The sequence below is a fragment of the Ascidiella aspersa genome, chromosome 3 (assembly GCF_963924565.1).
Source record: "Ascidiella aspersa chromosome 3, kaAscAspe10.2, whole genome shotgun sequence".
Classification (NCBI taxonomy): Eukaryota; Metazoa; Chordata; class Ascidiacea; order Phlebobranchia; family Ascidiidae; genus Ascidiella; species Ascidiella aspersa.
Genome location: NC_139449.1, coordinates 34,971,540 through 34,997,448, shown reverse-complemented (window position 1 = coordinate 34,997,448; position 25,909 = coordinate 34,971,540). Strand labels below are relative to the sequence as shown.

At 35.0% G+C, this 25,909-nt stretch overlaps 1 protein-coding gene and 1 long non-coding RNA gene across 3 annotated transcripts; one reads left to right on the top strand and one right to left on the bottom strand.

Moving 5' to 3' along the window:
- Positions 1-571: 571 nt before the first annotated feature.
- On the bottom strand, positions 572-23,759 carry LOC146162700 (uncharacterized). Of its 2 annotated transcripts, XM_083384271.1 has the most exons (9): positions 23,627-23,759; positions 6,541-6,731; positions 5,108-5,557; positions 4,563-4,801; positions 3,828-3,971; positions 2,819-2,971; positions 2,519-2,707; positions 2,270-2,407; positions 572-1,469 (listed from the first exon to the last, which is right to left on the bottom strand). In XM_083384271.1, exons 1-9 carry the CDS (start codon positions 23,660-23,662, stop codon positions 700-702), a joined length of 2,310 nt encoding a protein of 769 aa, XP_083240397.1. In that variant the 5' UTR covers positions 23,663-23,759; the 3' UTR covers positions 572-699. The 2 variants fall into 2 exon arrangements, with proteins under 2 accessions (XP_083240397.1, XP_083240398.1); XM_083384272.1 differs by lacking the exon at positions 2,519-2,707.
- Positions 2,300-2,974, top strand: LOC146162701 (uncharacterized). The gene is made up of 2 exons (XR_014494657.1): positions 2,300-2,422; positions 2,482-2,974. It is a non-coding gene; the product is annotated as an uncharacterized LOC146162701 (long non-coding RNA).
- Positions 23,760-25,909: the final 2,150 nt, after the last annotated feature.

Below are 25,909 nucleotides of genomic sequence, written 5' to 3'. Positions count from 1 at the left end.
ATGATTACTTACGTATTTCATAACTTAAAATTCAAACTTATTGTCGTTGTTTCATCTCGAAATGCTTTGTTTTACTGTGGTCAGTTTTTTATTTAAATGTTTCTCTTAACAAAGTAATCGTTAATTAAAATTAAATATATTATTTAATCTCAGTCTTCAAACTATAGTGTAAACAATAATGTGGTTTGCGGCTTCAAAATAAAGTTGTAGAAAATATTAAGAATTTGTGGTTTTGAAACTCACTGAATTATTTTTAGAAAGAAAGGAAAATATAGTTTTTTTTTTTTTGCTTTTGTCTAGAATCGTACATTTTCGTCCGGTGGTTTGTATTAATATTACTAACATTATGTTATCTTACTTATATTATTTGTGTTATGGGTCCAGTATTATTATTATATTTATTTATTTCTGACAATTTCATTTTCTACAAATTTTTTTGTTACTGTAAAAAAAAGTGGTTGGATTCTAGACGAGCGCTCTCTAAACTTAATTTATTCTACTTACAGAGTTTGCAAAAATTCAATTCAACCCTAACTTGTTCCTGTTAAAAGAAATCAATCAAATTTCAAGTTTTACATTTAATAAAGTTATTCTAAATATTTGATTTATACAACTTTGATTTTTAATAATATAATTTTAAATCAAATGCAAACAAATAAAATAAAGTAACATAAGTTCAGTAAGAAATTAATCAATTCTTTACATAATTTTACACTTTTTAGTTTCTGCTTTTGATTTGCATATTCTCAAATTGTTTTCAGTTATTTCAATCGATTTCTTCTTTTCTTCTTCGTTTGGATAATCCTCGGCTTTCTTGTCAGCTTCCAGAGCTCGCTCGTAATATTTCACCGCATCAGTGAACCGCGAGGTTTCCTCACACACAATACCGAGGTTGTGTAAACAGCGAGCGTAAACCCGATGCTTGGAAGCTTCGAGGCCGAAAGTTTTTTCGAGTGAAGAAATTGCTTTTTTCAAACTTCGCTCCCGACTTTCCAGATCGTCGATTAAACCTTCGCTATATTCGATGAAATGCAAACAATAAACCAAGTTTAAAACCCGAAACTTTTCGCCGATGTTTTGCTTCTGTTCGATCTTCATCTGCAGGTCACGCATCAGTGGAAGCACGTGATCGCGCACAATGGGCTCCATTGTGACGTCACTTTTAATCATCTGTTCATTTGTCCACATCAACCACCCAGCACAAAACTGAATTCCCTCAACTGCTTTCTTCGGATTCTTGTAATTTGCGGAAATAATTGAAGATATTTGCAAAAATAAAACCGATTCCAAACATTTCTTCTCTTCTCTCAGTTTAATTCCAAGTTCTCGAAATTCTTCCGCTGTTCGTTCCACTTGACCTTGGAGGAGCTGATGAAGGTCACCTGCGACTCGATTCGCTTCTTCATACTTTTTTTCTCGCACCAAGGTCACATATTGTTGGACAAGGTCATGAGCAGATTCATCTCCATCTGATTTTCAGTAAAATGACAAAATGATTTATTTTTCCAAATTAACTAATTGTTTTTTAAAAAACATAAGGATTTACCTTAAAAATATATATATAATAATGATATACATTTCTAAACATTGAACTGTAAAGAATAAAACAGTATCTTGTGATCTTATTAATTTGGATCATAATATCCTAAAAATTGAATAAAAAAATTCAAAGCTAAATAAAATTTGACTCAATGACATTTTCTGCAAAAATCAAAACTCGCGTTTTTTGGCAAAAAAATCAAAAACCTTTTATTTTTTATCTTGTTTTACCACAAAGTGTTTCCAATTATTATAAAAATATTTTTTTAATTAATATGGGGAACATTTAAAGCAAACCAATTTAACAATAATTGTAAGTTTGTTTAGCTTAAAATAAAAAACTTCTACCATCCAAGAAGTTATATTTGCACTAAAAATCACGACATTTTTTATTAAATAAAGAAAATCTGAAACATAACTAATTTTCTTCACTTTAAAGGGTAGCAATATTTATTGAAACGATTTCGTGAAGTTGAAAAATATTGCTCACCCACATATTTGAACCAAACGCCATTTTTTAAGCTACATTTTTTTTCACATGTTTAAAACTTATTTTGGTGCTAACGTACACTAACCTAAATGATACAATTTTAGGTTTAATATAAATACAGACATATTTACCTAACAATGAAACTCGAAACTATATTTGCTTTTTTTCCGCAATAGTTTGAATTTCAAATCAACCATCTGAAAATTATAAAAATACTTTTCCATGATAGATATATCTCACCTTCCAGAAATGAGTGCAATGCAGTTGAAGTTGAGGCGGCATCATCAATCGCAGTGCTACTTTGTGCCACAAGCGGAAGAGATGAACTAGATGTGACGTCATCGGTTGAAGAGGATGGAAAAATAGAACTCCCAGTTGCTGGAGATAAAATAAGTAATATGATTGTTATCTTTATAAAATGAAAATCTGGTTTAAAACTCTGTGGTGCACAGGTTACAAAAAATCAATGTACTACTTAATATACCTCACCTTGCTGAAATGAATGCAATGACATTGAAGTTAATGGCTCATCTTGAAGCACAGAAGTAACTGCTTTCTGTGACGATGAAGTTGTGGCGGCATCATCAATCGCAGTGCTACTTTGTGCCACAAGCAGAGGAGATGAACTAGATGTGACGTCATCGGTTGAAGAGGATGGAAAAATAGAACCATCAGTTGCTGGAGAAAAAACATAAACATGATTGTTAGATTTAAAAAATGAAAATCTGGTTTAAAACTCTGCAATGCACAGGTTGCAAAAAAATCAATGTACTACTTGATATACCTCACCTTGCTGAAATGCAGTTGGAGTTGATGGCTCATCTTGAAGGGCAGAAATAACTGCTTCCGGCGCAAGGAATGATGAAGTTGAGGCGGCATCATCGATCGCAGTGCTACTTTGTGCCACAAGCGGAGAAGATGAAAAAATAGAACCATCAGTTGCTGGAGATAAAATAAGTAACATGGTTATAAGCATGTTTAAATGAAGAACTTGTTGTATATTTTATTTTATGCTACATAATTGTATAGGTTGACAATTTTAAATGTAAATCGGTATGGTGTTTTTTTATTTGTATATATATATATACACTGAAAACTTTTTTGTAAAAGTATGAAAAACGATATACACATTTGCTGATCTTTGACCTGGCCCTTCTATGTAGTCAAACTGACCAACGATTATCTTAAACATTAGTACATGTAATTTCGTAGGAGGAATTACTAAAATCAGTGGGCCTATCAGTTATTTCCATACAAGCAAGGCAAGGATGGAAGAAATTTATGTATATTAACTGAATTGGATATAATTTTACTATTTCATATAGTGCCAATTTTGAAACTATGACGCCACATATATAACGTCCTTTAGAAATGCAAGTTAGCTTACAGGCAAAACACAGCCCAATATGAAAATTGACGATGTCGTAAATGTGCTGTATAAAAATGACTATGACTTTGAAAAATGCTATAGGACTTTACTTAGAATTTATATGCAGTATGTGTTATAATTTTGCATATCTAAAGTGTCAGTTAACTTGGTTTCTTGTCGCTAATATACTATTTAATTTTACAGTTTAATCCTATATTAAAAAAATAAACAATATACCATCACAACTTATGTTAATCTAATTTAAATAAATATTAATAACGCTCAAAGTAATAAAATAAAACGTTATACCTTCCTTGTTTGTAAAAAAAAATATGTAATGTGACTATTGGGTGCGGATTTCTTTTACCAAAAATCAATATATCGGTAACAAAATTCAGCATTAGTTTTAAACTTAAAAGCACACAATACCTGAAACAAAGTTTCTCACAAAGTTTGATAACTGTGTCTGAGATGAAGGAGGTCTTTGCTTCTGCTTTAGAAGAAGGGTAGCAATTGTTTTATTCTCTTCTTTCACCAGGTTTTCATCAATGGAGATGTCCAGCATTTTTTTGGCTATAAAGTCAAAGATGTCAATAAAACGTTTTTTTTTAAGATTTTGAATTTTCTGACAAAATTGTACCCAATAGTCTTATCCAGTGGGGTAAATCACTGGGGAATGATGTGTAACTTGAAATGATAGAGAATATTGGTAAATGTTAGGTAAAATCTGTACAAATCTCTTTTTGTACGACAGCAAATATATTTACTTAAAATACCTTTAGATTTCAGACACTGCTTATTAATTTACCATTTTGTTTTAATTCATCATTTTTGTGTCTACTAAATTTAATCAATATCAGCAAAAACACATTTTGACAATTTTATTAGCAGCTTGTACAACTTAAGTTTGTTTAGATATAACACTAACATCAATGGTAAAATCAAGATATCTATATGTTACCTGTTCTAGTATGTAGTGTTAATTTAATATGTCAGTGTTTGATTACTATATTTTAGCTATCCCCCAATTTTGCCAAATTAAACAGGTTTAGACAAACAACATTTGCTTTAAATTTATGTGTGATGTATATGCATATTATATATACCTTGTTTTACCAATTTATGTGGTGCAAGATATTATAAATGTTTTGCAATTATTTATACCATTGAGAGCAGTAGGCCTTTCTGCAGGATCTTCTTTCCAACAAGATTTCATCAAATCAATTAAAACCGAGGCGATTTTCTTATCACCATCAGTTGTCAAAGATGCTTCCAAGGCTTCAACTTTGTCCAACTCTGGTCTTAATCCTCCCAAGATAGCATTAGTGAGAATTTCTGGTCGACATGTTGCTCCTTCATAAACCCTTCTTCTTGTTACCAGTTCATAGAAAACCATCCCAACACTGTTTAAAAAATTACATTATAAATATTTTTTAAAAGTTTAGTTGACTTTTGTTTTGTTGGTATGTTGTATTTTAGTGCAAGGCAATACTTAATTTGGTATACAGTGTATTATTGATAAAGATATGCCAGCAGTTTTGCCATTATTGAAGATAGTGTATCATTTTTAGATAAACTTCTTACACTGATAGGGTACAGTAGTATTAACATGAAAGGCCTTTTTCAGTCTGCTATCAACATATGTCCTCACATGCCAAATTATTGTATTGCAGTTTGTTAAATTCTTAAATCTTACTGTTCATGTTTACCTGAACATGTCTGAAAAAGTTCCTGCTTCTTTTCCCTTCAGTACTTCAGGAGCTGCATAGTATAATGTGTGTTGCTTAGTTGGAGTTATATCCAACGATGTGGACATCATGTTGGTGGCTTTGATAATATTTACCGACCCAAAGTCAGCCAGTTTTACATTCAGGTCCACATCAAGTAAAATATTGTCTGGTTTAATATCGCCATGGTAATATTGTCTATCACCTGGATAGTTGTGAAGGTAGCAAAGAGCTGACATAGTTTGTTGTGCAATTGATAGCCTGGAAGACCATGGTACTTCATGAACAGATTTCAGCAATCCATCCAAATTTCCACATTTGACATACTCGAGGATAATAGCAATGTGGTTGTTATTCCATTGTGAAAAGCCATGAATTTTTACAATGTTCTCGTGTTCTATGCGAACCAGTACTTCAGCTTCTCTTTTTACACTAAAACAATTTGAAATTTGGGTTCTTAATTCATTTAACAAATCAAGTAGATATGTAAAAAAATATTCTCATGGATTCAATTGCATGAAGGCTGTTTCTGTTTTTTTAAAAACAATTTAAACTTGGATGCTTATAATGTTGGTCAATATTGTATATAATTTATTATTTAGGACTCTATGTAAATCTGATGATTTCAGTCATTAGGTGGCCATAGTTTTTGTTTTAAACATACATACCAAGCAAAGTTATATGTAATTAGTTTTGCCAAAAAATAAGGTTTTTTACATACTTTCTAGATAAATGGAGGTTAACGTCTTTTTTCTTATAACATTTCATCCATTAACATTTAGGAAGTGGCAATTTAACCGGAGTGCTCTTTCAGCTAGCACTAAAACGTGATTATTTATTGATTTGGATTAGGGTTGGTGTTTGTATTAGATTTAATTCTCTGAGTTTTGCATAATGTGAATGATTTTTTTGGAAATCCATTTAAATTACTTTGTTAGCCGGGTAAATAGCCTCAGGAGGTGCCTATAGGCTATTTAACCGATCGCTCTTACGCTTGCACATCTGTTAGTGATTATTATGTTGATTTGAACTACTTTGATGTCAAGGTAAAAAGCTTCTTCCTAATATTTATAGCATTTCTTGTGTTGTGCTGCCTATTTATATGTTCTATATTTACAGTTTATGTGCAAAATGACTATGAACCAAGATCGCATTGCGCTTAACTAATTTATTTATTGACATCAATTATTGAGTAAATTAAATTTATTGTATTCTTTTTACATCCTGTTGATTTTATTCTGTATAGTGTTGGTATTAGTTTAAGGGCTGCAATCTGCCAACTCAAAGCATATTTTTTATGTTTATTAACTTTGTATCTTACCAAGTTGCCTTGTGCGGTTGTGTGATGTGCAGCAATGTTCAAAATTCAGACAAATTAGTAAAGGCTATATAAAATAAATGCATAAAAACGTTACCTGTTGATGTGATGATGTATTTCTTCTTTCGAGCCAGAAATTACAAAACATTTTGTTACAACTTCTCCAAGCTCATTATGTTGGCAAATTCTAACAGAGCCATGACCTCCGCATCCGACATAGTCTTTTTCATTTGAGCTAGTTAAAAGTTCACTTGCGTCAATAACTTTCAATTTGGAAGAAAACGGTATCTAAAAATAGCAAACAAATAAAGATGACAGAACTTTTAGAATTACAAAGTTTCATGCTTGCAAACTATCAACTAAATTGGCATTTGTAAACAGTATTTAGTAATTTTTATTTATTAAAAGACTTCGCGAAATAATTGCTTTTATTTGATTGAATCGAAAACAAATTTTGACACGTTATTAAACATTACAATCGATATAGAAATTCCCAAAAGCAGCCTTGTTACTCTGCATTTCTGTTTGTTTGCAGTACGATTAGTCGCACACCCGGACAACATTTAACTTTTGTCTAACATATAATAATTGCTTCCTTATATAGCTCAGAGATTATTCAACAAAATCATCAAAAAATAATGCGTTGAAAGTTGTCAAGCTATTGAGTAGTGAAGGGCTATTTATCTGGACACAAAAGTAGTTCAAATCAACATATAATCATCAACAGGTGCAAGCGTAAAAAGGACCATCCCGGCAATTAGCCTATAGGCGCCTTCAGAGACGATCTACACAACTAGCCAAGTAATTTAAATCAATTTCGAGTAATGCATGAAAATTATGCAAAACTCTGGAATTTAAATTTAATACTACTATCAGATTCAAAATCTTGGACTTTGCGCGGGTAGATGATTTCAGAGTTGAAAATTGCACGGTTGGAATAAAGTTTCTGCTAGAATTCATGCATTATTTGGAAAATTTGCACCGCCGAAAATTTAGGTTTAGTGACTTTTAAGAGTGCAACAGGCCTAACTTTCCAACCTGGCTTCCATTGACCAACAACATCACCAAAACCTCTAATTGTGTTTTGAAGGCAAAACAATAAATTCCCTTTAACTATATGTTCATAGTGTTCAGGTTTGTGGGCGAATGATTAGGTACTTTCCAATTTTTCCTTTAAACAATATTTGTGATTCGCCCCTGTTTCCACTCAACAAGCTGATTTGTTGTTTAGTTCTCATTGGGGTAGAAATAATTTTTTTCAAAAACCATAATACAATACTGACGTAAAACAAATCTATTCATGCCATGTTATTATTACCATTAGGCCTACCATATTTGTCTTGAATATTAAAAAACAAATATTTTTTGTTTCCGGCAATTGTGAGCATCAAATAAACTGCTGCATCTATTTTTAAAACTAAATCAAAGACAAACTTGTTACTGAAATGCTTACCAGTTTTTTTTATTTTGTATTATACTTTAAATACTCGGATTGAAGTATTTTTTGCAACAAATTCAGGTGTTAAACATGTAGGTGGATTATAACTGTTACCGAAAACATATTTTTGTAAGTAATTATAACCGCAAATCACTGAATTGTGTTGGTAAAATATAAAACTTTATCTAATCTAAAGCAAAGTTGAAGATTTTCGCCATAGAACTATTTGAATTTCCGCATTTTTAGGCCAGCGTTAGTCAAATAAAACACTTCCGCATAATTGCTTGATTGCTATGGCAACGATGCAATTGTTTTCTCACAACTTTTACATACGTCTCAGTTTGTCAAATATTAACGTTTCAGATCTCGAAGGAGTCGATTTGTTTAGCTGGAGTCGGGCTCGGGACTCGAGTAAGTTTAAGTAAGTCCACCCGAATCCGACGTTAGCACAGTTTAAAATTTTGAAACTGATATGGCAGCAAATTTTAAAATGTAGAGGGGAATAGCAATGGTGAAATATTTCTCAACCACATATTGTAAGTGGATACATTATATGGCACACCTATGAGTGGATTGCTTTATATCCACCTCATTTTAGTTTAGTAAACGTCTGAAATACAGGCTGTAGAGTTGGACTCGGGACTCGAAAGGGTTTTTTAAACGACTTTACAGCCCGGCTAACAAGACACATTCTTAAGCACCAGCAAAAAAACTACTGATTTTTTACTTTTTAAAATACAAATAATGGCGAAAAACATCAAATATTATTGATAGTAATATGACAATGATTATACAGCGTATGACTCGCTCAGAACTTAAAATACCTTTGAACTGTAGAAATACCAGGTACGCGCGCACACCGTGCGATGTTTTTTACAAATCATATATCCGCAAGGTGACAGTAAAGAACTAAAAGTCAGCGCTACTTGGAATACTACACATTAACAGCAGAATTTATTGCACGCCTTAACAAGCATTCGCTGTCCACTTTTTGTAATGCCTATTAAAGTTTGGTTTGTTTTTCTACGAAATAAAACTACTTTATCAACTGTATTAAAAGTGTTTTTAGGCAATGTATGGTGAAACTAGAACAGTAGGCTGTTATCTCAACATCCTTAAATGTTCAACATCCCAAATGTTTTCACATAAACTTGTCTTGTAAACACAGCGATAGATAAGTGCCTCATTTTGGGAAGAGTTGACCCATATCCACCACAGGTTTGCCAACCAAAATAGCGAAGACTGGAAAATAAGGTTTTCTGGGAAACAATCTCTTTAGTTTAGGGTAATATGATTTGGTCTTGTATTTACAATTGTTGCTTTGTAAAGTTCGGCAAAATAAATACGTTAGTCAATCATACGAGTATTTCTTAGAACTTAAAATATATATTAATATATGTTCTAAGATGCAATTGCAAACCCTAAAAACAAGGAATAAATTAAAAAAAAATAAGGATGGCATGCCAACCCTGATTATATTCCTATATCAGACGCTACAAATAGTTGACTTAGTAAACAAATTTTTTTGACCAACTCATACGTAATAAATAAAAGGAGGTTTATAATTATCTGAGGCATATTTCTATCACTGAAGGCGAAACGTTTATTTGTTTCATGGATTTTCTGCAATTTTGCCTGTTTGTTCATAAAATCTGCGATTAATCAGTACAAGTCAATGTTAAATGAGACAGAATATTGCCGACAATAGTCAAAAAAATAGTAAAAAATTACAGGTATTAATTAGAAATTCCAACTATATTAATATTTGATTAACTAGTTTTATGTTGAGTTGTTATGTACATTTTGCAACCAACAATTTGTGGAAGCCTTTGTTAAAGGACGTGTAGAAGCCATTTTGTCATATTGTGTTTACACAGAGAATTTTTGTTTTAATCGATGTGTCGTAACGGAAAATTTTCAGTAAAAATCTATGGCCTAAATTCTTTGTAACCATATTCTAATGTTTACGTTACTCCTTGCAGCCAATGTGCAAACGATAAGCGGAAAGTTTTCGGTAAAATTCCGTTACGTAGATTTCTTGCAACCACATAATATTTGCAGCGAATTTGCAAAATTCAAATTGTTGACACCAATTTTTATGCGTCAAGTTATTTACATCCGTTTTTTTGTATATGTTTCAAAACACCGCGGTCTGAACATTAGTCGGTTTCCCCGGTTGTGTGATTTTTAAACTGTTGACATTTTAACTGCAGACAGAGGCTGTTTCGCAATCGCATTTTGACGTAAAATTTGTATGTTTCGCGTCAGAAATAAGTGTGAAAAAGGTTTAGACCACGCCTTGTTATCACGTGATATTTTGTTAAGTATTATAAGAATTAATGACGTAAATCTTTCTTCGTTCGCAGAAATTTTCTTAACTGATTCTCGTCTATAAATAGCGTGTTCAATCAATATAAAATGGCTTATATAGCTACTACTCAGACAGCAAACTTGAGTGCTTTTGTGACTCAACCAGTATCAACCAGTATCACCCAGTACTGCCTAGTGCGGAGAGGCTTTTACAGCTTTTACTAAGAGAGCAAAATTGACTGTTCATGTATCTGAACTAAAGGAAAGAATTGGACCTGAATGGCCTCACGAAGACAGGCCATCTCAAATCTTGTAGGAGTGTGGTCGATTCATCTTGGCAATTATATAAATGCAGACTCATTTAACAGACCCACACCCCCTTCAAAATTGGCGCGACCCGAGTGAGGAACGAACCACCTGAAGACCCATTAATCGGACCCACATCCCCTCAAATTGATGCCCGCGAGTGCCGAACGAACCACCTGCAAACTACTTTCCCAAGAAGCCGGACGACGAACTCTATTTTCCCGCATATATCTTATGGACAAGAAAAGATGTGCCTTCCAGCTACAAGCGACCGCCTAAAAACTGTCATGTTTGGAACTTGCAAGAAGCCAGCTTTAGAAGAAATTAATCTCATCGAAAGATACGTGAAGAGACGCTCCATAGCGTCAGCAAAGCATTTGCTTGGAATTCGAAACACGAAATACAAACAAGCGTTGCCGATAAAGACATCACCACTGTTTGGAATCATGGAAAACGAAACGGAATTATGGATTTCACAATAACTGATTCTGCCTAGTTTATCAGGTGAAAATCTTATACTTTTAATATATATATGTATAATTATTAAAATACCGACCGAAAGGTCTGTAAATTGTTTTAGTGCGACTTTTTATTAAACCATTATGTATCGCATTTCGCAAATTATGTATAGTCTATATCTATGAAGTCTAAGCTTAAACATCGATCGCACGATATTTTGATAAATGTTAAAAGAGCTTAATTTTTGTGCTTGGAGCTCAATAGTTTGAAATCAACGCGTTAAACTTGTCAATCACGATTTAATTTTGTTGTGCACGAAATAATTTTGTGTTAAATTTCCGAATTCTTTTAAACATTTGGTACGTTTTGGGTTTTTGTCTGTTTTTCTCTCATCACGCAGCCGCGTTTACACACGAGTTTAAACATCTCGTATCAAGCATAATGATTTATCCACACGCGAAACATTAGCTTTCAAATCACAACTTTAGGAACACCCCATTTCCTGCCTTTTGTTGAAAGCAATAGTGAATAAGCAGCAACTTCAAAGCGTATTTTCTTGTGATGCGTCGTTATTTTAAAACTTACATTGAACGAATTGTGCAAACTAAAAAAAAAATGCAAATTTTTAAGGAAATGTTGCTCAATGTTAAAAATCAATAGAATTTAAAATTGTATTGAATTGCAAAAGATGTGTAACGTGAGTAAATATATATTCCAGTAATTAATTGTCTCAAACTTTAAGTGTAACCTGTCGCGCCTATATATATATATAAGTATAGAAAATATGTGTGTCTATAACCAAAATGTTAATAACCTAAGTTTGAAGTGTTGCAATAAAAATGTTCCAGACATACGAACACACATCTGCCGAAAAATATTTCGCATTTTTCAGAATACAAAAGCACGTTGGACAGCGAAAGGTCACAGCACAGCGCAGCGCACAATGAATGGCTTTCCGGTGACGTCAAAATTACGACGCACCAAACAGGGAGTTTCCCCTGCTGCCGCACAGATCGCCTGAAAAGCTCAATCCACAGCAATGCAATGGTGTGTCAAGCACACAACAATTTCGAGCAACTCAGCGAACGCTGACATCAAAGTCCTCGGTTGCTAATTCAGGCACCAAAGAGAAAACTTTCTCGAGAGATCAGGAATCTGACTAAAACAATTGCGCAAATGCGTTATGTGATCGAACAATTTTCGCGTCCACGTGTCCACACACATTTCACAAACAAATAACCAGCTTTTAATATGCAAGCTGTTCCAAAATCTAGCGTGGGAATATTTGTAGAAGCCATTTTGTCATATTGTGTTTACACAGAGAATTTTTGTTTTAATCGATGTGTCGTAACGGAAAATTTTCAGTAAAAATCTATGGCCTAAATTCTTTGTAACCATATTCTAATGTTTACGTTACTCCTTGCAGCCAATGTGCAAACGATAAGCGGAAAGTTTTCGGTAAAATTCCGTTACGTAGATTTCTTGCAACCACATAATATTTGCAGCGAATTTGCAAAATTCAAATTGTTGACACCAATTTTTATGCGTCAAGTTATTTACATCCGTTTTTTTGTATATGTTTCAAAACACCGCGGTCTGAACATTAGTCGGTTTCCCCGGTTGTGTGATTTTTAAACTGTTGACATTTTAACTGCAGACAGAGGCTGTTTCGCAATCGCATTTTGACGTAAAATTTGTATGTTTCGCGTCAGAAATAAGTGTGAAAAAGGTTTAGACCACGCCTTGTTATCACGTGATATTTTGTTAAGTATTATAAGAATTAATGACGTAAATCTTTCTTCGTTCGCAGAAATTTTCTTAACTGATTCTCGTCTATAAATAGCGTGTTCAATCAATATAAAATGGCTTATATAGCTACTACTCAGACAGCAAACTTGAGTGCTTTTGTGACTCAACCAGTATCAACCAGTATCACCCAGTACTGCCTAGTGCGGAGAGGCTTTTACAGCTTTTACTAAGAGAGCAAAATTGACTGTTCATGTATCTGAACTAAAGGAAAGAATTGGACCTGAATGGCCTCACGAAGACAGGCCATCTCAAATCTTGTAGGAGTGTGGTCGATTCATCTTGGCAATTATATAAATGAAGACACATAATCTGACCCACCCCCACAGACGTATACCCCCTGTGGTACATATTGTTTTTTATGTAAATACAACATATCAACTGTATTGCAAATTATATATTTTCCAAATAAACTTTTACGGTTTTGATCCAGCTTGTTCATTTAGATAACAATTATAAATTTTTACTGGTAAACTTTTTTTTAAGAAAACCCACAAAAAACAACATACGCTTGCTTGTCAACAAATCTAATGTGATTTTTCGTTTTGATGATCGCTTTAAAATGAGCTGCTTTGATCTCAATTCGATTTACAAGCAATTAATCGTTTGTAGACTTAACAGGCCGACAATAAAACTACAGACTCTGCGGCCGCCATTGAACGGCCTGTAATTGACAATCGCAATTATATGATCACAATGGGTTTTTCTTTACACGCCTAAACAAGATTTGAAAGCAAACAAAACTTTAAATGGGGCCGTGAGAATACTTGGTGTGGGATACTGCTTGCTGGGAAAATGCATGGGACGACAAATTCTTCAAATCAAAAACCAACATAATTGCTCGAGAAATTAGTAAATGGAATGTTCGCTTTTTAAATCTTTTATCTTTACTGACTTAAAAACACTAGCCGACTTGCCATTATGTCTATGGCAAAACTTAGAAATGAAACCCTAACCTAAAATAATATGCAAGAAGGAGTCTTTTTTTTGTCTAACTCTTTATTTTTTCATGCATAACGCCAGAGTGCAAGTTCTGAGAATCAAATTTTACTTTAGGTGTATATATAGCCAGAGTTGCATGCATAAATCAGTTAATCGCGAATAATTTTGCGGTGTTACCCGTTAAAATACAAACTTGCCGCCTTTGGTGTTTTTTTAAAAAAGTTAGCAAACTATAGTTGCTATCAGAAACCACAAAGTAGGCCTAAACAATTTGACACTGACGGCCACAAATCTCACAACACATAGTCGCTTTTAAACAGAATGAATTGCGTATTGCATATATTAAAATAAAGTGTGGTATGATTTTGCTTTTGAAAATGAGCAACAATTTGTGGTTCAACGAAAGCTTGCAGAATGGCGTAAGGGTTCGATAGGCAAAGTATAAAGACTAAAAATCACTGCGATAGAGTAACACATTAAAAAAGGGTTTCAATTTTGCGCTTCGTACATATGTACCTTATTGTAACCATACGATGATATGTGAAAACGTATCTAATCCAACAATCTTTTTTGCCAGAGAGATTTTTAAAGATGACGGCAAGGTTTACAAATCGTCCCAAGTGAAAATTTGCGCCCAAACGACAAACCAACCGAAGTTAATTACGTTTACGAGCCGCTTTTGCTCTTAACAAACATCATTTTACTACCGTGGCATTATAAATGGAAAAGGTCTATAGAATATTTAACATGTTTTATTTGTACAAGTGTCAAAATGACAAGCATAATGTTACATAGTTTGGCTACAAAACAATAGCTGTTTACTCTTCAATGTTAGCTTAATTCTTTCTAATACAAAACATAACATTTGGCAGGGCGCAAAGCAGGGACAAATATTTTGGCGTAACACAAATAAATGCATATTGATGTTAAAATTGGACATTAAAGCTGCACGAAACTTTATGGCAACGTTACGAATGCATGTTTGATTTTTGAGGGTGGTCTTAATTTGACATCGTGACAAATAAAAGGTACACCAAGTGCTTTCGGAAGGCCTTTGGTAAATTTAGTCGTCTTAAAAAAAGGTTTGCGTGCAAGTTAGGTAAGACAGAAAATTCTATTCTGTTGTAAAGTTGAACACATAACGTTGTGTATTTCTAAACCTCAAGTTTTGGTTCTTGAACTCCTTGGGGGTAGGCAAACTAGTTTTAGGGGGTCCATGAAGATCTAATTAAAATCTTGGTGACCAATTGGAAAAATGGAATGGATTTTTCGAAAGAACAGAGTTTAAGACGAATGGCGCTTTCTTAAATATGTTAAGACTTGTTTGTTTAAAAAAAGTTGTTTAAAAGTCTACTTGTTTTACGACGACATCTTTAAAAACTTCATTCAGTCGCCAACGCAAACCAGCAAAATGTGGGGGCTCCGCGTAAAAAAGAATTAAGAATTCTTGTCTTTGAACCTTTTAAACGGGGAGGTTCCGAAAAAACAACAAAAATAGCCAATCTACCGGCATTAACGGCACCCGATTAAACCAGGGCGAAATAAAGGCCAATTAGGAATGCACTGACATCGAAATTCATTGTCGCGACCTGCAGTAAACTACAAACGGAAAATTCTGTGACGCATAGGCGGCCAAAAAGCGCACGCAAATTCGAAACAAATAATCTCATTACGTTTTACGATCTCGCGTCGCCGTAAAACCCGACTTGCGTGCATTTTACGACTGGTCGTTGCCTGACTAATAGAACGTGATGGGGCCAACGCATTGCCAAAGCCACTGTGGAAATTAAAGAAGTGCAATCGGGCGGTGGTTGAAAGGCGGCAGATGATGGTGCTGACCTTGGTGCTCATTGGTGTGGTTGAAACGACGGCTACCGGCGAAACACTTTATTTATTGCGGCAGGGCGGAAATGAATTGGAACCGGCGTGAGTTTATTACAAACTTGTATATGATTTGCGTTGACTGCATTGGGGGTTAACAAAATACGGCCATGGAGGTCACAGTTTTTACTAAACAACGAATCAATTTAAACATAGAATGAACGTCAAAACCCGTACAGCATAGGTAGCTGCTACCTATGCTTCTGAATGGGCCTTGATATTTATTCTACGTCGGACTAGAGCCTCCAGCCGTTAGGCTTCAAAATTCAAACATCTTCATAAAAAAATAAGTCGCGATTTACTTGTAAAGTAAATCTGTTAAATGCACAAGGGATTCATATATACTATAGGGAATAGCTTGGTAAACTCGAATATGTCAGGTAACTGAAGGACTTTTACGAACATGCGTGGACAAAACAAAGAATCAAATTTCAATAGACATTTGTGCCTAAGTTAGACTAAATGTTAAGAAGCGGTGTCCGCATATAGATTTAGATGGCAACTATGGAGCATGGGAAAAATCAGCAATTTAAATTTAGAGACAAATCCACTTGATGCAAAATCAGTTTAAAGGCTTTCTTTACATAGAGGATAATAGGGGGCTCTTAAGAAATACAGATGGTCGCAAAAAAGCCATTCCGACGGAAGCCAACGTCACTTCAAACACACCATAATGACGTTACAATCGATTATTGTCATTATAGCGATTTCGCGACATATGGCCTTGAAGTCGCGTCTTCGCCGCCATTTTTGCTGTAATTGTTCAATTGGCATTCTGCGCTTTCAAAAGACGCACCTCGTCCGTCAGCAGCCGCTTCCGGATTATTACGCCACAAGGGGCTTTGTTTACGCGACAACGCGGCGATTAGCCCGCCGCAAACAGTGAAGAAGCCCGCAGGCGTTTAAGGCTACAAATGTGAATCACGTGACTGACGCAATTCAACAAGTTGGCGACTGAGTCTTGGGCTTGTTTATTTGACACAGTTTGCTTTCCGCGTCGGCTTAATTTCGTTTTTGCCGCAACGGGGTTAAAACAATTAGCCGTCGGCGCCGTCGTCAATTCGAGATGTTTGCGCTTTCTCCATACGTTTGTAGGCAAATGGTTTCAAACCAGTCAGTGCTCTTTTTATTAAGTTTAGTTTAAATAACACTTCAGACTATGAAATCTTGTCAAAAAGGTGGTCTTGACAAATAACCAACCATTTGTTTATGCTATCTAATAAAATTTGCGTATGGCGGGCAAAACATTTTTCTAGTGCATTGCGATATATAGTGGGGAAACTGCAGTATTGCTGTTTTACACAAATTCCGACAATTCGCTAACGTTACGCAATCCAATGTAACGCGACAAGCTTCATTTATAGCACCTTAATTTTAACAACATTTTTTTTTAAATTTGAACAAATCTTGAGGATATGGAGATGTGTAAAAGGTGGTCAATTTACCAAACCTTTCGGTTGTTACTCGAACCATATTAGGTTCTCATTGTGCTATTTCCGAATTACGTTTTAAACACAATTTCACTTGTTAATTTTTAAACTTTGAGCTCGACATTTTCAATTCATGACGAAACGATGTTGTGATTTTGAAAGTTCGCGAGGGCTGCACAAAGGTGGAAAACATCTAAAACAACGATTCGACATTCAAAACATTTTTCTTCATCTAGTGAAAAATTACAGGTCAAAACGAAATGGCTAGATATAAACTTCAAATGTGCAATCTGCTACATTTTATAGTCATACTATAGGATTGAAAGATCCTATTTCAGTCCATACATACGCTTGGTGGTAGCTCGCCAGGACAGGACTCTTAATATTTTATTGACATGAAATCATGGTCCTAATGAATTGGGAAAATTATGGACCTTATATAATCGCAAGGTCAATACGAATTTTAAAGACGTGTTAGTTTTTCCGGGAAAATATCACTAAAGGCGTAAGCCGACTAGCCAATAATTGCCTAAATTAAAGCAAACCTTTTTTCTATTGCTAAACGTTCATGTCTCTATAAAGTTATAAAGTTGTTTTGTATTTTTTTACAAACTTTGTGGTTTTGCTTGAACCCATGATGTCTCTATTACGACACTGGATATAGAAGGCCGGAATGCTGCACAGAGCTTACACACGTTTTGCTTTTGCCAATCCCAGAGAGCGTTTTTGCCAATCCCAGAGAGCGAAAAATTGGTCGATTGCCACATTTGGTTAATCCGATAAAGATGGCGTGCTGGTTATCAATGTGCTGTCAACATGTCTCTTAATCCTTTCAAGCATTTTATTGCTGCGCCAGATTTACGCCAATGTCCGGGGAATATCAAACTTATGTGCTCAACAAATGTAATGCGGACAAATGCACAGGTTTCGCAAAGATAGTTGTTGTTTTATACAAAAACAAACTGTATTGCTACTTATGTTTAGGCATGTTCAATTTTGTAAATGCAGTTCAGAAATAAAAATTTGAGAGAAAAAAACAGCATTGTTGTTTATTGCAACAATAAACTACACTTCTTGGTAAAATTAGGAATGTACACTACACGCGTTTATGTGAACAATCTTTAGGACAGATTCCTTCGAGAATATAAGGTGTGTATTGTGACTAAATATGACGTAATTTATACTGTGGTTTCACATGATTAATAGTGGATTAAAGGCAAGCAATGTGGATCCATCTAATAAACTTCGCTATATAAATGGAAGTGCTATTCGCCCGGATAGCGATTTACGCTTGCACCCGTTAGTGATTATATGTCGATTTAAAATATTTTAGGGTCTGGGTTAATAGCCTCTTCCTATCTACCATTTACTTTTGTTGTGTTGTTTTACATTTGACACCATTTTCCATTTTTTAAAGTAACGTTAGGTCGATTGCAAGAGACCGCAAATAACAATTACAAAATCGCAAGAGCCGCAACGTGAAAAATTCAGAATGGCTTTACGTGCAATAGCAAAGTGCCTGTTTTTAATCAGTTTCTCAAAATCTCAAATTCGCCTGAAAACTGTACAAAGGCGACGATGACAAACGACACGTGCCTAAACATCGGCAGAAGGCGTTGTTTAGGCTACTTTCTCATCTTCCAATCCGGTTGAATATTTACGCTAAGGACAAACGGGAGCGGGCGAAAACAACCTGGCGAGCATATGCCGTCTCTGGGCGCCGCTTTAAGGCACAAGGCTGCCTCACTAGAGTAAGAGGTGATATTGCTACTATAAAATATGGCGTGTAATAAGCGTAAATGTATTTTAGGGGTGTTTTGAGCAATCCGAACAATATCTCAGAATAGACCAATGATCTACCAACGTGTCGGACACAAAGTGCTTTAGCACACAATCAAGAATCGAGAACTCCTCGCTCATTTGCATTTTTTATTTAATTCAACGTGAGATAAAAAAAAACAGGCAGAAAATGATAAAAAACGATTTGACAAACGAATTTACATCAAAACATCTATTAAGTCACAATCGTCAATGCGGATTTGATTTGTTTACTTGCTTTTAGCTACATAAATGAAAAAATGGCCAATGCGAAATGCCCAAAACTGTTGTAGCAAAAAAGTAGAGATATTTTAGTTTTTTTGTAAAACTAACAAAAGTTGTTCTTGCCTCAAAACTATTTAAATTGCTGCATATCTATGTCAGCATTTGTAAGACAAAATACTTCCGCGTTATTCCTGTGACGTGTTTATACTGGGAAAACGTGAGCGTGTGGTTGAGTATGAAACTGCGATTATCGTGTATTTTTCTCCCAAGCAGTTACTCTTCGGGGTTCACAATAATAAAACGTGCAAAACATTTGTGAATTGTGTCTATTTATGTGCAAGGTAACCTATGTCTTTTATCAGTGTAAATATGTCGAAATTGCCCAAACTATGTTGCGATTTTTCGCGATGTTATCTTCTGTGCGAACTTATATTCGGCTTTAGAAAGAGGAAGTATGAAAGATGGCGATGCACAAAAGTAAAAGGTCGTTAGCTGCATTGGAGCTTTCATATTATAATTGGTTTTCCTTGTGCTTTTTTCGCCATTTTATTTATAAAACAATACAAAGGCTCTGATTATATACTGCCTTCATCCTAATTCTATGCAACTGTTGAATAAAATTGCAAATAAAGTTAGAAAACCTCCCTGTAATTTGTTTGAGATTTTTGACTGATATAACCTCACTTCTGTAAACTAACAACTCTTTAAACCTGGTTTAGATAGTATTTTTTCCTTGTTTACTTCTTTTCTGCAGTCTGACTCAGCAGTAGGCCTATATATATTTAGAATCATGCCAAATGCCTTCTTCTATATGGGCAGCCGTTCCAATCAAAAGTGAAAAGTAAAAAGTATTACTAGCAGCCATTTAACGGCAACAACAACAACAGCAGCGCTAAAACCCTATGTCATGCAGACTTGGACAACTAGATAATTCTAGTTTTCTAATTAAATGAATTAGAGCAGATGCGGCTAAATATAATTCTAATCTAATTTGTGAATTGCTTGTGCGCTCTAATTCTAGTTCTAATCTAATTCGGATTTTACCAAAAATGCTACTTTGTCCAACGACATTCTTAGTCTCTTAGTCAAAACAAAGAATTTCAATTAAAACTCTTTGGTTTGAACTTAATTTTTACAGTCTGAAAAACATATGTTAATCTTAAATACATCGAACTTAGCACAAATATATTGACCATTCACACTCTTACTAGAATACTTCTCGATTTAAATGAAATTGATTGTAAATAATTAAATGTAATTCTAGTTCAAATTCGATTTTTTTAAGAATTCGGTAATTCTAATTCTAATCTAATTTGACAAAACTCGAAATGATCTAATTCTAATCTAGTTTTGAAAAACCGAAATGATCTAATTTTAATTCTAATCTAATTTTAAAAAGCTAAAATAAATCTAGTTGTCCAAGTCTGCTGTCATGCGTACGATGGGTGGAACTTTATTATATGGCCTCGCCTCTTTATTTATTACCGTGACATTAAATTCAATTACGACGAGAAAATTGTCGAATGCTCGAAAAATAAATTTAGCAAATATACTTTATTTAAAGCAGGGGTGGGCAACGTACGGCCCGCGCGCCGCACGCGGCCCTTTTCCATTTTTTGTGTGGCCCTTCACCTTCTTCCAACTATTTTTCCCTAAATAAGGCGATCGGTATGCACCATGTTGGGACTTTTGCTCTATCAGTTCGTAGGCGTAGCCAGGGGGGCCTGAGGGGCCATGGCCCCCTTCAAAATTTATAAATATTTTACTCTTAATAATTTGTTTTTTTTAGCATTTATGAGCAGTACCACAACAGTCGGTCACAGGCATGCCATACCTTCAATTGTCATGCATTGTTACGTCACAAACGATGTAGTTACTATAACGTTTGCTATACAATAATGCAGTTTTACTACTTTTAGACAGTTTTTGCTCTTTGACTGTGTTTGAATATTGTGTTAACACTCAGCCAGTTGCTGCTCGAAACGGTTTGCTAGTATTATTATTTGTGTTCGTTACGGCAGTTAATACAATGACAAAAGCTAAACAAAAAATTCCAATGTTTTGCCCCTCCCCCCCCCAAAAAAAAAAATTTCGGCTGGCTATGCCACTGTATCAGTTTCCTGTTTGAAGTGTGATATAACGGGAGCACACAAGACCTAAAAAGCAACAATACCTCAAACAGAAAAATTTATAAAACCATAGTATTAAGACCAACGACATAATACAGCAAAATACGCAGTAATATCCCACCCGATCCGTTAGAAATCAGTGCATTTCTAAGCAAAAAGGTCTACGACAATCAGGGCATCCAATGGCAGAAAAGTCTAGACTTTTAGACCTTGAGGTCCTGGCAATGCACTGATTTGGACCTTTAGGTAAACTCCCGGCGAAGATAAATTAAAAATATTCATTAAAAGTTCAGAAAAGATAACAAAAAATGTGAGATAGGATTAATAACACTTGACCCACCTAAACCCTAACGCTAACCCGAATCCTAACCCAAATAATGTGCGTTATTTTAATAATTCTTTAAATGCTGGGGAAAAAAGCCCAAACTCGGATGGTTTCTCGTCCATTGTATTTAAGATTATTACGTCACAAATTGAGGTATTGGGGCCTGAAGCGTTATAATTATTAAATTATCGCACATTATTTGGGTTAGGGCGCTGGTTAGCGTTTGGGTTTGATTGGGTCAAGTATTGTTAAACTTAATCTTCTTATGCACATTTGTTAATGCAAATTAGTGCATTGTCCAAGAACTCAAAGTCTAAAAGTCGGACTTTTTGATCCTTTGAATGCACTGATTGTCGTAGACCTTTTTGCTTAGAACTGCACTGATTTCTGACGGATCGGGTGAATATCCAGTACAGCATAATATCAAAACTGTCTGAACAAGACCTAAATCTGTAGGAATTAGGCCTAAATTCATCGGAAAAAGGTCCAAATTAATCGGAATAAGGCCAAGTTGATCGGAAGAAGGCCTAAATTTATCGAAAGAAGGCCTAAATGACCAAAATAACGCCCGGACCTGTGGGTAAAGGGTATGGGACGAACGGGGGCCATCGGTTTGGCATCGGGCCGTTTCGGTGACTACGTTTGGACGACCTAGTATGACCGGCCCGTCAGGGCGCCGGTGTTTTGGCTCTGGGTTTTTGGTCCGGTTTGAGGTTATTGGTGGGGTTACAAAATGGGTTAGTGTTGAAATTATTAGGAGAGTTAGTGATGTACTTAAGGGTATGGTTAGGTAAAGTGTGGTTTAGGCCTGATTATGAGCATTTAGGACTTATTCCGACGGGTCTAGGACTGCTTCCGATTTAGACGGTACTTATACCATTTGGTATTAGTCCTATTTTGGCCTTATTCCGAATTGTGTTTATTCTGACGTTGGTGATGTTCTTATCTCGGCCCGATATAACCCATAGGCTACACAGCTACACTAATGCACTTGAACTCGAATGGAAAGCATCTATTACAAAACAATCTTCATTAAATCGTGAATTTTTGTGTCTCTTCACGTTGTTATGATAAAGAATTGTTTGCAACAATTGCACTTGTCTAGTACGGTCAAGATGCACCAGACTTTTGCCACGCATATTGACTGAGATGTTATTCAACAGTTGGTTTTAAATTATGGCTGTTAATTAAATTGTACTGAGCCGATCCGTACAAGAAAGGCGTCATTGGAATAGTAGGAAAACTATTGCCGAATTCACAAGAAGACAGCACTGACAAAACTGTCGTAGTTGCAGCCTAGTAGCTCATTAGCTTTTCTAGTAAAAGCTGAAAATTTGAATTAGTGTTTATTTGATGTGCGGCCCTCCTGTAAGCATTACATTTCCTAACTGGCCCTTGTGTTAAAAAGGTTGCACACCCCTGATGTAAAGAATGCTTATTCACTTTGTCGTACCTTTATTGATTTCCGTTAAAATGTCATTCCAAGGTATTATACATGTTTACCACCGAATCGTGATATATAAGGATCGTTCCGTAAAGCAACATTTCACAGGGCCTTAGGTTTACCAACATTTAGTAGGAACATAGAGGTCTACATTACCGCCAGATATCGCATTTAAATTTGCGGCGGTAAAACATGTTATATTGTAAGAGCAATAAGCTGTTTTACTAAGACAAGCCACTTTGCACAATGAACGTCGCACGCGCGACTTATTTCCTCAGGTAGAACAAAGCGCAGAAGTATGCGAGTCGCTTCGTTGCTTCGCCAACCGAACAAAGCAAGCGATTATGAACGAATTCTGTATTGAAGTTTTGCACCGCTGTCGAAAGCTACAAATAACTAAAACAATGACGTCACAATATTTCAGTTTTTTCTCCCCCAATCAAAGGCCCCTAGGGTTGCGGACTTATAAACCTGTTATACGCACTTGTATACCATTATATGTCATGTCTGAAAAAAAGTTCTACGATGTATATTTTTCTATAAAGGTCCGGACAAAAATCGGTCTGAAACAAACCAAAGCAAAGCAAAAAAGAATAAAGGCAAAAACAATTTATGTCCCGAAAATAAATTTTCGTCCCATATAATTAGAAAGAAAAGAAAAACGACTTACCTCAAATTGGCTGTTTCTTATTTGTTCGTCAGACATTTCACAGTTGAAACAAGGTTGTAAAATTTTCACATTTTTACAAACCTAATGTACTGATTTGAAATCAGCCGTTTTCATATAAATTGTGTTAATCTTTTCAAAATATTCAAATGTTATCTCTACTGGAAAGACACAATATATTCACTAAAGGTTTATTGTCGATAAAATTAAGGTTAAGCAGTCAACAATGCTCATAAATATGTAAGAATAAATATAATAATAATACTTGGCCCACCCAAACCCAAATGCTAACTCGCACCCTAACCCAAATTATGTCAGGAATTATTATAATTTTAAAAACTTGCTAACAGCATTCGTAATAGTCCTGAAAATAATAAGATTAGGCTGATAAACATTATTATTCGAATTTATTAAAGCGTTAAAGTCAGTTGCGTTTGTATTATACACCCAAAATGCTGAATTGCAATTCACAGTTTCTCCATCACTTAAAACCACCTCATTCAAATCACTTCCTTGTGTTACGTCTCAATAGGCCAATCTCACCCGACTCGTAATAGCTCATTTCCGCATCATAAATACCAATCTTCTTGTGCTTTGAGAAGAAAGCTGCATCAGTTTTGGAGGCCATTTTTATAAACTAATCTCGATCCTGCAAAAAGATGGTCTTTTGTCAAATTCACAGATGACGGTTTGCAAGCAAATAGGTTTTTGCAGCTTTGCTGAGCGACAACATGCTATATAAGCACTACTAAACAAATCGTTGCACATTGTATGTACATCAGGTTTTGATTGCACGCCGTGGTTGAAATGAGTGGCAATACAGCGCAAGAAAATATAGAAGATTAACAACAGCTGAACACAACTTATTAAACAGTTCTTTATTGTTAAAATACCAGTAAAAACACTTAGATTATTAGAAAGACGAAAATTAGCATGCCGACAATTTTTTGGCAAATGTAGTTTGCCTAGCAAAGTAGTGATTGGACTGCACTTTCCCGACTGCCGAGCGTCATTTAAATCCAAAATCAATCTTGTCCATGAATTTTGTTCACAAGTTAATTTAAATCTTTTTGTTCTATTGTTGAGATGACTTAAGTCAATGATATACTTGAGTGCACTTAAGTAACAGGTTTTAAACGACTAGACTTAATTATTTTGACCAAATTATTTTGGCTTGAATAAAGTCTTTCAAAAAAATGTCTTGGCTTAAACTTAAATGTTTTCATTTTATAAGGTTTAGTAGGCCTACAATGTGGTTAATTTTACCTTAATCTATGCTTGTAAAACAGTTAGCACGCTAATGTTACGTTTTTGTTTACCAATCAAAATAAGAATTTAAAAAAACATGCATGCTTGCATAGTTTAAAAAAATTTCGAAATATTTTTTTCTTGATTGTTAACGGTCTCTTTTTGTAAGAAATCAATCAAGTTCGACAAGATGTCAGCAAACCGACGCAACCACAGGTTAAATGCAGCTCAAGCTTTTTCAAAGAAGCAGATTAACTATCAAAGTCACTCTTCGGATAACTATTCTTTATTTATTTATTACCGACAAGAAGCCGTACTCCGCTGCTCAACTAAACCTTTTTTAAGTTGACAGCAAACTAATTTCGGTCATTGTTGCTCATACTAGTTGTCGCTGCGTCCGAAGATATGTTTGCTAACCATTGTAAGTTTGTTGTGCCATAGCCTTACCAGTTACCAAACGCTGCACTGCAAAGTGCGTGTAGGGCATAACATCAACCAGCTCTAATAGCTGAAAACTTTGTGCCTCATGAAGTTTGTTTTGGAGATCAAAACGAACGCAGTGATCGGCAAACTTTTTTTGTCGCGGCCCAAATTACTCTTCAAGAGATATTGAAGGCTCACTACGTAAAACGAAAACATTTTTTTTTTCGTGCCATGGAATGCATAGCGTTTGGGGGAACGTCATTTTTTTTAAATATGGACGTCATTTTTTAAATATGGCGCACAACTACACGACAAAACTGAAATATCAAAATATAGCTCGCGGCCAACTAAAAATTGCTTAAAGGCCCACATTTGGACAGCGGCCCATATATTGCCGGCTACTGAACTAAGGGATCCATATGGTGGTAAGAAACAGAACAAAAAAAAACAAAATTTTAATGGGACGGAAGTAGGTATATTCAACAAAAAATACCGTCTTTTCATTTACGTTTCTTTTGACTCCTTAAAAAGTCGGATTGAACGCACGCAGCGATTCAAATTTCACTGCAAATCTTTTTCTAGTTTTAGTAGTTTATTAAAGATGCATAGAGTGAG